At 44.5% G+C, this 12,708-nt stretch overlaps 1 protein-coding gene across 7 annotated transcripts in view; it reads left to right on the top strand.

Annotated features, from left to right (window-relative positions):
* LOC116073759 (maestro heat-like repeat family member 5) overlaps nucleotides 1-12,708 on the top strand; it is an 81,829-nt gene that overhangs the window by 12,134 nt on the left and 56,987 nt on the right. For 6 of the 7 annotated variants that reach the window (XM_031345839.1, XM_031345845.1, XM_031345830.1 and 3 more), the window contains exons 2-4: nucleotides 1,750-1,916; nucleotides 2,792-2,937; nucleotides 3,754-3,882. In XM_031345839.1, coding sequence (XP_031201699.1) covers nucleotides 1,750-1,916; nucleotides 2,792-2,937; nucleotides 3,754-3,882 — 442 coding nt within the window. The remainder of the gene's footprint in view (nucleotides 1-1,749; nucleotides 1,917-2,791; nucleotides 2,938-3,753; nucleotides 3,883-12,708) is intronic. The other variant, XM_031345855.1, reaches the window with a different exon arrangement.

Genomic DNA, 12,708 nt, shown 5'->3' with positions numbered 1-12,708 from the left:
GAGACCTTCAGAATTCCTCCTGGACCTCCCACCCTCAAACACTGACCCCTGAGGTCTCCCCACATTGCCACCTCCAGGTCAGCAGCTCACAAATGTCACAGGCTTTCCTGGTCTCTACTGGGAACTAGGTTATGTCTCAGCAACTAGCTTTCACAACCTGAAGCTCACCCTGTAGACTTCCATTTCTCAGGGATCATTGTCCCATACTGATGGTGTCCATTGATGACCACAATCTTCTCTATCTTCTGCCAATATCTGATTTCATAAGGCAAGAAGGAAATCTGGTCCTGGTGGTTCCATCATGGATGCACAGGTGGCAGGGATCAGAGACGTATGGCAAGTGTCACAGGTGAAACAATGAATAAATAAAGCATTGGAGACTGCTACCTTCTGGTATACAACCATGATGTCTGTCTTTTAAAACACTCATGATGGCTGCTTTATAATATACCTCATGATCTTGCTCAGTCTGCAGGCATGGTTATCCTCCTCACCTATTCTTGAACAGGCCTTCCCCATAGGAAATGTGTGAAACTGAGAATTACATATGAACTAGCAGATGGCAGTCGTGAAACAGGGAACAGAAGCCAATATGGAAGCAGAGAAGAACTAGACTTGGGCAGCATCCAAAGCCAGAGGGCCTTTTCTTCAGGCCCTTTATGGTAACTGCCCATCTAGGGAGAGACTGTGCATCCTTTTACAAAGCATAAAGACCTGCATCCATCTCTGTTCTTGCCGCTCGTGCTCCTGCAGATCTGCCCACATACATGGAAACTCCTCAAGGGATAGCTGGGTAGGCAGGATATTACCTGTGCCACTCTGAAAACCCTGGCTATCCAAGTCAATATGAGAGAGAGAGAAAGAGAGAGCACTGGGATGAGCCACCCTGAGCCCTTCTGGACTCCTAGTGTGTCTGTCTGTCTCCCTGCTGGACCAAACCATCTACTTCAGACCTTAAACTTCTCCATTCATAAGAAACTTTTACAAGACCTCAGGGATACAGATGTACACAATAGGCATACAAGCCAAACATCCCCCAAAGACAGGTATATACAACAGGCATGCAAGTCAAACACAGGCTGATCAAAAAACCACAAAGCATTTTCTCTTAATCAATTATTTGGTGTGTAGGATCTTACCATTTATTAAAGATGAAAGCAAATTAGTTTCTAATGCGATGGATGTGCTTGTTTGTCTAACACAATACAATCTAGAGTTGCGCTAATGTGATACATGCTGAGTGATTCTGGCAAGGAACTATTCAGAGTTCATTTTCCATGATACCATGTGCAGTGCAGAATGCATGGGTGGTGTGCTCAGGACCTAGGCTGCGGTGACGTCAAACAACGCAGCACAGGCAAACACTTTCAGAATTATCTCCAATTCGCAGTATGTTTAATTTTGAATTAGGTTTTGGTATTGCATGTTCAGAAATATTTTTTGAGGCTCCAACATGCAGTTACATGACCCTGTGTGGGGTCAGACCCAGTCTACAAAGCTTTAGCTTATTCAGCAGTGTCCTAGAGCTGCAAGGTAAACACACACACACACTCACGTGCGCGCGCACGCACATGCACACACACACACACACACATGCACACTTCAGGCTCACCCAACCACTAAACAGAAGGACAGACATATGGAAGGACATTGCAGAGCCTGATCCGGAGTAAACCATAACAATGTGCCCCGCACATAACTACACATAAGTGCACATGATGTTTACACGCGAAACTTGTTCCATTTCAGAATCTTCTCCCACGTTTCTGTTTCTACGAAGGAGTCATCGACATGTACCAAGGAATCTCAGGATTCTGCCTCCTGGGACAGAGAATCCACCATCCTGCTGAGCAGATCCAAGAGCAGCCAGACTTCCTTGGAACACCAGTTATTTATGGAGGAGGCATACAGCTCAGGTGAGGGTAGCCTAGACAACAGGCCCCACCTAGTCCCTCCACCAGACGTAGTCCTGAGGATGAGGAGTAGAAGGAGCTCCTCTCTAGGACTTTGTGTATCAACGAAGGCTGCAGACATGCCCAGCTGTCTGGGAGCCCCTTGGCTTGTTCTTGCCTCCTAGAGCACCAACAAAAAAAAAATGCCCTCTTCTCCTCCTAGCCACACCTCCTCTCCAGCCACACCATTTACACCTCAGAACATCAGCTTAGACACAAAACTCTCTTTCTGGAATGCTCTCCTCTTCATTCCAAAGCCGAAGGGTATCAGGTGACATCTAGATAGACAGTTGAAAAAAGCAAAGGATTTATATATGGAAGGATAAAAAGAGATTTTAATGGATTTATGATTACATGGGTGGATATATTGCCAAATGGATCAAAATATGTATTAATAGGTAGTAATTAGGTAGGTGTAGGTGTGGAGTTAGTTAGTAGGAGCTAGTTAGTAGGTTTTAGAGTTACCCGAGTAAATGGGTAGTTAAATAAATATGAAATGAACAGACATGAGATGAAGAGCTAGATCACTGAATATATAGAAATTAGGATGAATTGATGGGTGGGTAGGTAGAAAGATGGGTGAATGAATATGAGAATAATTAATAATATATGAATGAGAGAAGGAGGATATGCATATGAGAATGTATTCCTGCTCTGTCCCATCTTAAACCCCATGAAGGACCACGTAGAAAGCAAGACTATCAGACGACTTCCCAATGTGTCGGGCTCTCATTTTCATTATATGTTTGCCCCTCCTTACCCACACTCCTTACCAACCCTCTGCCACATTGTGACCTCCCAAAGGCCAGTCATCTTCACATCCTTCTTGTCATCTTCAGCCATCTGCTTCAAGATGCTCCGAGACATAGGCACCTCAGACCTTCTCCAAATCAAGTACATCACCAAGAAGATAAAGAAGATGGCTCAGAGGTTCCCCAACCTGGTGATGGAAACCATCCATGACTTCTTCAAAAACAATCCAGAGGTGGTATTGCTTAGGCCCCTGAGGCAAGCATAGGGACCATAAGGGAGCACTGGGTCCCAAGCATGACTCAAACCCTGAATTTAAATGGGAAAGTTGCATCATTCTGGCAAAATCTCAATCTCCTTGCATGCCAATAGGCTAAGTAGGGAGGAAGGGAAATGTACCCACTTACCTTTACCATGCTCAGAGCACACTCATGAGGTAGAGCTTATGACTCTCACAGATGCAGAACTATAGCTTGGGGAAGAGAAGGATTTGCCTAAGGTCACAGAAGCTGTAAATGGTAGAAACTGGTGGGTGAATATGTAGGTGGGTGGGAGGTGGGCAAACGGTTGGATGATGGGTGGATGGGTAGATATAGTAGATACAGTGGATGTAGGGTTGAGTGGATAGATTGGTGGGTAGATAGCTATAGTAACTGATGGAGAGGTGGATTGATATAGGGAGGGAAGAAGGGAAGTGTAGGTAGAGAGTAAATATGGAGATGGAAGCATTCATTTACGAATGCTTGAATACATAAATGCATTAATGCATGGATGAGAAAAACCTGCCTATGTGCTAATGAAGTGATGACCTCACTTTGAAGGTGGAGTTTTTAAATCCACAGCAGTGGATAGACACGCTCTACTTCCTCTCGACTCTATAGGCCAGGGTCAGGGTTAACACATGTCAGGTGTCTCCTAAGGATTGCCAAATGGATGTGTCCACATGTGCTCCCTCCCTCCAGCCTCCTTTCCTATCCTCTCAATAGTGTTCTCCTTGGCATCCCGTCACTGTCAGACACCATGGTCTCAATAGAGCCTCTGTCCTCCACAGATCTCCTGCCGACACAGATTCCGGCTGTTCCAGGTCCTGGTGGCAGTCATTGGAACCCTCGATGTCTTGGAGGAAACCTGGCAAAAGTCCTTCATGCAGCTGGCCGTGGAGCACATGACCAAGTCCACGGTAGGCTGCCCACCCACAGCACACAGGCTGGTTCCCCAAGGGCTTCCAAAAGCCCTTCAGTCAGTTGCCTGGGGGGTCCAAACCCCCCAAACCATATAGGTGCATGGTTCCAAGCTCTCCCATCCATGTGTTTTCTGTATGTTCTTGTCCTTGAAATGGTCTCTTCAGCAGAACCGTGTCATGCAGGACCCTGCTAGACCTCTATACAGAAACCAACCATCTGGCTATAGCCCCACTCCCTCTAAGAATGTTTCTTCCTACCCATCCCTTTCCCAATGCCATACACCAGCATCTGGAAGAAATGTTGCCAGCTTCGCCCACTCCTCAAACCCCAACCCTTGAGCTCCTGCCTCTTGGGTACCTGCTTGATGGGGACATACAAGCTTTGGACTCAGCTGCCCCAGCCCACCAAACCGGGGGTGAACCAGAAATATCAATGGCTCCCTACCATTCTGTAGTCTATAATGGCCTCCAGGGGCCTGAAACAGGTGGTTTTCCCCAGATCCACTGACCCTGGGGAGCCCCCATGTTAAACTAACTATTCTATACACACAACACAAATGGTGTTCAGAGAACAGTGACTATCACCAAGGTGTACCACACTCCAAGCTACAGCCTTCTACAAGTGAGACCAGGCTTATTTCTCTGTCCAAATCACACTGACTAGCTCAGAAGGTTAATGTCATGAGAAGGTTTGTAATAACATACTTGCTGCCACATCCAAACTGTGGCCCAGCACAATGCCATCTAGTGGAAGCCATCCTAACACAAGGGCAGAAGGCAGGAGGCAGACAGAGAAAGCTTCTGAGAGAATCAGAGTATGGTAAGTAATAGATAGAAATTGCCTCCAAGCCACCGATAATGAGACACAGGTTGGACAGGGCCCATGATTGCAGAGTTATAATCTAACTGCTATATAACACTAACACATTCATCAAGATGGGAAGAACTTTGGCTTGCTGGGTGTTTTGCACAACTCTGAGATCAGGCAGCTTACCAGGTGGTCACTATTACAGGAAGAAGTGTGTCCATCCTACCAAGAGGTTCTTATGCCCTAGTTTTACAGAAAGAGGGACGGGGACTCAAAGAGTTAGAGGACTTTATCAGTCCAGGTGGTAGAGAGCAGACTTGATGAGCTGCCTGGTTTTCAGGGAAGTCTGAACAGCCTCAATATGGACTGCAGAGGAAAAAGAGCAAAGATTGTGTTCACATAATTCCTTTTTTCAAGTTTTTTTTTCTCATCATTGTGGATTTATTGAGAAACTGCACAGCAGAATCCAACTCTTAACAGTGAGTGTCTTTCATACCAGCACATGAGAAGCTGAGAAGCTGAGACAGAAGGATCACCATGACTCTGAGGCCAGCCTGGACCACACAGTGTGTTCCAAGCCAGCCTGAGCTGCAGAGTAAGGCCCTGTCTCAAGAAATTGAGAGAAAACAAACAAGCCAACAAAACAGGTGCACACACAGGCACAGCTGCAGGTTTTTTGCAGTAATGCCCTAGGGCAGGAACCAAAGCTAGAGGTGAAGGCTACAGGTCAGCCTGGAGCGTCATCTCCCTGGAGTGGACAAGGACCCTCCTGAGGCTTTCTGACACAGAGCTGGGGTTTGGCAAGCTGAGTGTGGGCATGGTGAGGGAGCCAGAGCCACTTAGCATTTTGCCTCCGAACACATCCAGATGTGCCCCCACCTCTGCACCACAGGACTTGCCGCAGTGGCTCATACTGTCCAAGCAGAGATAGTCTTCAGACGGTCCAAAGCCCAGAACGTACACATTCTTTGGTTGTTTCTTCACCAAGAACATTTGAAAGGTGCAATTTTGAGTGCTCAGTTTCTAGGAATCTCCCCATTCTCTTGCAACATGGACTAAAATTAACTCACTGTCCCCTAGTCTTCGTGCCCTCCGTGTGGCTAGCCATCTGAGCCCAGGTCATTCATATGTCCTGTTTTCCATCCAAGAGCCCAGCATGGCTTTGCCTTGCATGCTCCAGACTTCTACCCTGAGTCTAATCACAGAGCCGTGGTCATGGCCGTGTGTTCTCAGTCTGGCAGCAGCATCCATCTGATTCCAGAAAACTGCTGAGCGTCCTGTACTGATGACAGTGACCCTCTGCTCTGTGTCAGTGCTGATCCACAGAACACTCCCTCTCCAAGCTTCTTACCTCCTCCCCGCTTCCTAGCCCATCTCTCTGGGTTAAAAGTTCACAACATTCCAAACCTGCCACCAAACATTGTGGTGCTGTATCTAGAACTTTTGGGAGCAAACAGTTCTTTTTTTTTTTTTAATAGGATAGACTCATTGTACATAACAAGGGGTTTTGCTACAACACACAGAAACACGTGCGTCACGCAGGCTCCTTGTATCCACCCTTGTTCTTCCTTCCTGCACCACTAATCATCTTCCTCTCGAAAGCAGTCTCCCATCCATTTTCATGTTGTCGTTCTTTTTAACGTACTGTTTAATCTAGATTCCAGGTATAAGACGAGACAAGTGACATCCATCTTTTCCCATCTGGCTTATTTCACTTGATCTCCTGTTACATCTGTTTTCCTGCAGAAATGGAATCAGACAAACATCCTTTGTATGTCTGAATAAAAGCCCACTGTGTGTTTAGGCTTCCGTTTATCTTCTGATGGAGAACAAGGCTCTTTCCATACCTTGGCTGTTGCAAGCAGTGCCATGTAAACATGGAAAGGCACATGTCTCTGTGGTAGGTTGACTTAAGACCCAGGAATGGTAAAGGTGGGTCATGTGACACACCTCCTTTTAGCTTCGAGGAACAGTCATACTTATTTCCACAGGTGCTGCTCAAGTACAGTTTCACCAACTAACATTGCATAAATCCCACTCCCCACACAGTCCTCACCAAGACTTGTTTGTCTTCCTGACAGTACCCTGTGCTGCACAGGTTTTACTGTCAACTTGGCATAGGCTAGAATCAGCTGGGAAAAGAAAATTCCTTTGAATTGGCCTAAGTGCGTTTCTTTGGGGGCATTGGCTGGACTGCTAATTGATGTAGGAAGGTCCAGCCCACTACGGGCAGTACCATCCCTAGGCAGGAAGAGAGCTGAGCATAAGCCAAGTGACTGGAGCTGCATGGTTTCAGCTTTAGTTCCTGCTTGAGTTCCTGCCCTGACTCCCCCCACAAACCAAATAAACCCATTTCTACTCTAAACTGATTTCAATCAATGAGCGTCCCATCACAGCAGCAATATAAGCAAATGATAACACTGCCATTCTCTGTAGGATGATAGGGAATCTCGATGTGGTTCTGACTTGGATTTCCCAGAGGGCTAAGGATGTTGAACTTTTTTTTTTTTCAGATGCTTATTGACCATTTGTACTGCTTCTTTTGAGAACTGCCTGCTCAATTCATTATTGGATGATTTGTCTTTTGGTGTTTAATTCTCTTAGCTCCTTAAATGCTCCCAATATTAATCCCCCATCAGATGAATAGCTACCAATGATTTCCCCCCATCCTACGGGCTGACCTTTCGCCCTGGTAATTGTTTCTTTTGCTGTGCCAAAGCTTTTTAATTTCATGCGATCCCATTTGTCAATTCTTGCAGTTGTTGCCTGAGCTATTAGAGTGCCTTTCATAAAGTCCTTGCCTGTGCTTATGTAAACGGGAATTCCTGGAAAGCAGCTGTGTCTGCAGAGGCTGATTAACTGATTTCAGCCATGTGGAGAGGACAGAATGGTGCAAACCCAGAGCTTAATTGCAGTTTATTGTGGGCTATCTTTAGCCTACTAAACAGCCATTCCTCCCCTCTTCTGGCTGGAGAACAAATACTCCATCACTAAGAGATAAAGTCTGACCTAATATTCTAGCAAATTAAAAAAAAAAAACCTTTACAATGTATTAATGTATCAAAACCCTAGATTTCCACCAACCAAGGGATGAGATGTTATCAGATAGCAGCTAAGGCCTACAGCAGCATCCTATCTGTCCATCTCCCTGCTCTACCCACAAACTTACTTGGAAAATACCTCCACTATGGCTTTCTTTTGTTCTGCCGCTGTAAAAAGCTCATCATAAATGCAACCTGCCTGGGACATGGAATTTAGAGAAGACTAAATCTGTGTCCTGGAGCTACGGTCACTCATACTCAGCTCCAAAATAAACGATCCTTTATCCCCTTTGAGATGAGAGTTCTGCTTGTGTGTCAATGCCTATATCTTGAAGCATTTCCATCTTTTTTTTTTTTCTTCTTTTAGCAGTTTCAAGTTGTCAGGTCTTATGTGAAGGTTTTTGATCCATCATAAATTGAATTTTATTCAGGGTGAGAGATAGTGATCTAGTTTAAGTCATCCCCTCGTGGGGATGACCTGTTTTTTCCGACGCCATTTGTTGAAAGCCATTCTCTTCTCCAGCATATATTTCTGGCATATTTGTTGTAAATCAAGAGGCCTGCAGTGGGTTTATTTCAGGAGTCTCTACTCTATTCCATTGGTTGATTTGTCTGATTTTGTGTCAGCTCCACACTGGTTCTGTTTCTGTGGCCCTGTGGTATAATTTGAATACCTCGGCCATTGCCGTCTCTGCTTAGGGTTCTTTTGGTGTTCAGCATACTCTGTGATTTCCATATTAATTTAAGGATGTCTTCTCTTTCTGTGAAGAACATCATTAACTTTTGATGGGCCCGTACTGAGTCTGTGGACAGCTTTTGGTAAGGTAGCCATTTTTGTATTATTAATCCCACCCATCCATTAGCAGTGAAAGGTCTGTCTTCTGGTGCCTTCTTGAAATTCCTTAGGCAATGTTTTAAAGTCTTGATGCTATAAGTCTGTCACCTCCTTTGTTAGGTTTATGTTTGGTTTTCATTACTATTTTTTGAGGCTATTGTAAATAAGATCTGTTTTCTTGCTTTCTTTCTTAGCATGTGCATTATCAGTATAAGGGCATGATTGAGATATAGAAAACCACTGATTTTTGTATGTTGATTTTTGTATCCTGCTGGTTTGCTAAGTGTTTGCCAGATCGAAGAGTTCTCTAGTGGTATCAGATATTTATATTACGATTCCTAACAGTAGCAAAATTACAGTTATGAAGTAGCGATATAACAATTTTATGGTTGGGGTCACCACAGCTTGAGGAGCTAATTTAAAGGAATGCAGCAGCAGGAGAGTTGAGAAGCACTGGTGTAGAGAGTCATGCCATCTGCAAATAGGACGAAGGTCATTTGAGTTCTTCATCTCTTCCTCGTGACACTTGTTTCTGTATCTTAGTTTTGTATACTCACAAGTAATTCAAGCTCTATACTGGACACAAGTGTAAAGAGTTTATCTCGTCCCTGATTTCAGGAGAAATGCCCTCAGCCGTCTTCATTTATTGGATGTTGACTGTAGATTTTAGCGTACAGCCTATATTATGTTGAGGTATGCTCCTTCTAGGCCTATCTTCTTCAGAGCTTTTATTAAGGAAGGATACGCATGCTATCATGTCGATTCATATGATCATGTGACATGATCATGTGATTTCCATCCCTTATTCTATTTATATCCGATAAATAACCAAGACACTTTCTTGGTTTCCACATATTAGACTATCCCAGAAGTGAAGCCAGCCTGTTATGGTGTATGGTTTTTCTTGGTTCCTGTTCTATTGCTTTGAAGAGATACCACAACCAAGGCAACTGAAAGCGATGGTCCCCAAGAAAGCACTTAATTGGGGGACCGCTTACAGGTTCAGAGGATTAGCCTGTTACCACCTTGACAGAGAACTTGGTAGCAGAAAGGCAGGCATGGTTCTGGAGAAGTAGCTGAGCGCTTTGCATTCAGATCCACAGGCAGCAGGCAAAGAGAGAGACCGACCCTGGAATGGGCTTTTGAAACCACAGAGCCCATCCCCTGCAACATATCTCCTCCAACGAGGACACACCTCCTAATCCTTCCCAGCAGTCCACCAACTGGGAACCAAACATGCAAATATAAGAACCTACAGGAGCTAATCTCATTCAAACCACCACACTCCATTCCCTGGCCCCCACAAGCTTATAGCCATATCATAATGCAAAATGCATTCAGACCAGCTTCAAAAGTCCCCGTTGTCTACTACAGTCTCAACACTGTTTAAAGTCCAACAACGTCTCTTCCGAGACTCAGAGGAATCTCTTAACTGGAACTCTCTGTAAAGCAGATCACACACTTCAAACATACAATGTCACAGAATATACATTAAATTCCAAAAAGGGAGGAAAGGGAGTAGAGTGAGGAGATATTGGGCCAAAGCAAATCCAACACCCAGCTGGGCGAATGCCACGCTCTGCATCTCCATGTCCAACGTCAAAGGGCTCCTCAGAACTCCAATCTGCTCCGGCTTTGTTGACTGCAACACAGTTCTCTCTCTTGGACGGGTTCCAGCCCCGGTCAGCAGCTCTACTTGGCAGGTATCCCATAGCTCTGGCATCTCCAACATCTTGAGGTCTCCAACACAACCCAGGCTTCACCTTCAAAGCTTCCCACGATGGCCTCTCCAGGTGTCCATGCAAGGACTTCCCAGACACACGCCTGCCTATAGCAGCTTCCCCTAACTGGAGACGAAAATGCCATGACCCATTTCCCATATACTTTACTCTAAAACAAGAACCACGTGGCCAACATTATGGAGTTCTCCTGCTTGCTGGGGCTGGAACCTGAGTGCCACCTTGAGTTACATTTGTATCAGCTTTCCTCTGTTGGTTTCATTTGCTACTTAAGCTTTCCTTTAATTCCTTCTCACAAACTGAAAGTTCAGCTAGCTGGGATCTTGCCCTGAGGTTAGCACTCTTTTTATCCCATTTAGCATCAGACTTTTTATCTCATTCAGCCCAGGACTTCACTACATTTCCTTATGCCTCTTTTCTCCTCAAACTGTGCTTTCTCTATTTCTCGTTACCCCGTTTACTCTTTTTCATTGTAGAGCTACATAAAAGTGGGCACTAATAAACCACAGGATGCACAGGATACAGTTAGTACTAATGTCTTGAAATCTCCTTAGCCAGTGGCATTAACCCAAAACTCTTCAGTTTAGGCCTCTGGTAGATTTTTTTAGGACAAGGGCCAAAAGCAGCCACATTCTTTGCCAAAATATCACAAGAATGGTCTCTAATATTTTGAGACCTCCTGAGCTGGGCCCCAGTACTGCACGTCACGCTCAGCACCACTCTCTGCCTACTATAGTCTTACTTACATCCTACTACAGCCCTGTAAGCTCCACTTAACACGGTCATGCACGTTTCCAGTCCTAAGTCCCCAAATCTTCCATCTTCCTCCAGACAACAGCATGGACAGGCCTGTCAGTAATAGTCTACTCCCTGGTCCCAACTTCTGTCTCAGTCACTGTTGCAGTGAAGAAACACCATGACCAAGGAACTTCTTATAAAAGAAAGCATTTAATTGAGGGGCTTGCTTACAGTCAGAGGGTGGGGAGTAAATTGTCATCATGGTGGGGAGAATTGTGGCAGAAAGGGAGACACAGTGCTGGAGAAGTAGCTGAGAATTCCATATCCTGATCCACAGGCAGCAGGCAAAGAGAGAGGGAGAGAGGGAAAAAGAAGGAGAGAGAGAGAGAGACAGAGACAGAGATAGAGACAGAGACAGAGATACAGAGACAGAGACAGAGATACAGAGACAGAAACAGAGACAGAGGGGAGAGAGAGACTGGACCTTCTGTTGACTTTTGAAACCTTAAAACCCATCTCCAACAAAATACCTCTCCCAACAAAGGCCCACTTCTAATCCTTCCCAACTGTAATAAGTCAGGGTTTCTATTCCTGACCAAGAAGCAAGTTGGAGAGGAAAGAGTTTATTCACCTTACCCTTCACTTTGCTGTTCATCACCAAAGGAAGTCAAAAAAGGAACTCACACAGGACAGGAACTTGGAGGCTCATGCTGACGCAGAGGCCATGGAGGGTGATGCTTACTGGCTTGCTTCCCCTGGCTTGCTCAGCTTGCTTCTTATAGGAACCAGGACCACCAGCCCAGGGATGATACCACCCACATGGGCCCTCCCTCCTTGATCACTAATTGAAAACATGACTTATAACTGTATCTCATGGAGACATTTCCTGAAGGGAGGCTTTCTCTGTGATAACTCCTTGTGTCAAGTTGACACACAAAATCAGCCAGAACACCAACAGGCTGGGAACCAGGCATTCAAATATATAAAAATATGGAGGCCATTCTCATTCAAACCACCACAATGATATTAATGTGTTCTTGAATTTGGTCTGATAGTATTTTTTCCTTTTCTTTATTAAACTAATGAAATTTATTTTAAAATATACAACTCAGTATTGGCATTTTTTAAGTCATCAAAATAATTTATAATAGTTAAATGCTTCTTAAATATACATATATCTTCTGAACCTAAAAGTAATATGCACTCAACCAGTTTTTAAAATCTATTTGGAACATTAAACATGATAGAAGTAGAAAAAAATCTCTTATGAAGTCCTCTATCAAAGGAAATTGTGACAAGTTCCTGATTAGACAGAAACCATTCCATCTCCAAGGGAGAATACACAGGGTAACTGTGGCTTCATAGAATGACTTAGGTAATGTTCCTTCTGTTTCTAGTTTGTGGAATAGTTTGAGGAGTATTGGTATTAGGTCTTCTTTGAAGGTCTGATAAAACTGTGCACTAAACCCATCTAGTCCTGGGCTTTATGGTTTGGAAACTGCTTTGGGGTTATGGGATTGCTTAGATGGTTTATCTGATCCTGATTTACCTTTGGAACATGGTATATGTCTAGAAAATTGTTCATTTCATCCAAATTTTCCAGTTGTGTTGAATATAGGCTTTTGTAGTAGGATCTGATGATTTTTTGAATTTCCTCAGTGT

The sequence above is a fragment of the Mastomys coucha genome, unplaced genomic scaffold, assembly GCF_008632895.1.
Source record: "Mastomys coucha isolate ucsf_1 unplaced genomic scaffold, UCSF_Mcou_1 pScaffold11, whole genome shotgun sequence".
In the NCBI taxonomy this organism is placed as follows: domain Eukaryota; kingdom Metazoa; phylum Chordata; class Mammalia; order Rodentia; family Muridae; genus Mastomys; species Mastomys coucha.
This window is presented reverse-complemented; position numbering and strand designations above follow the sequence as displayed.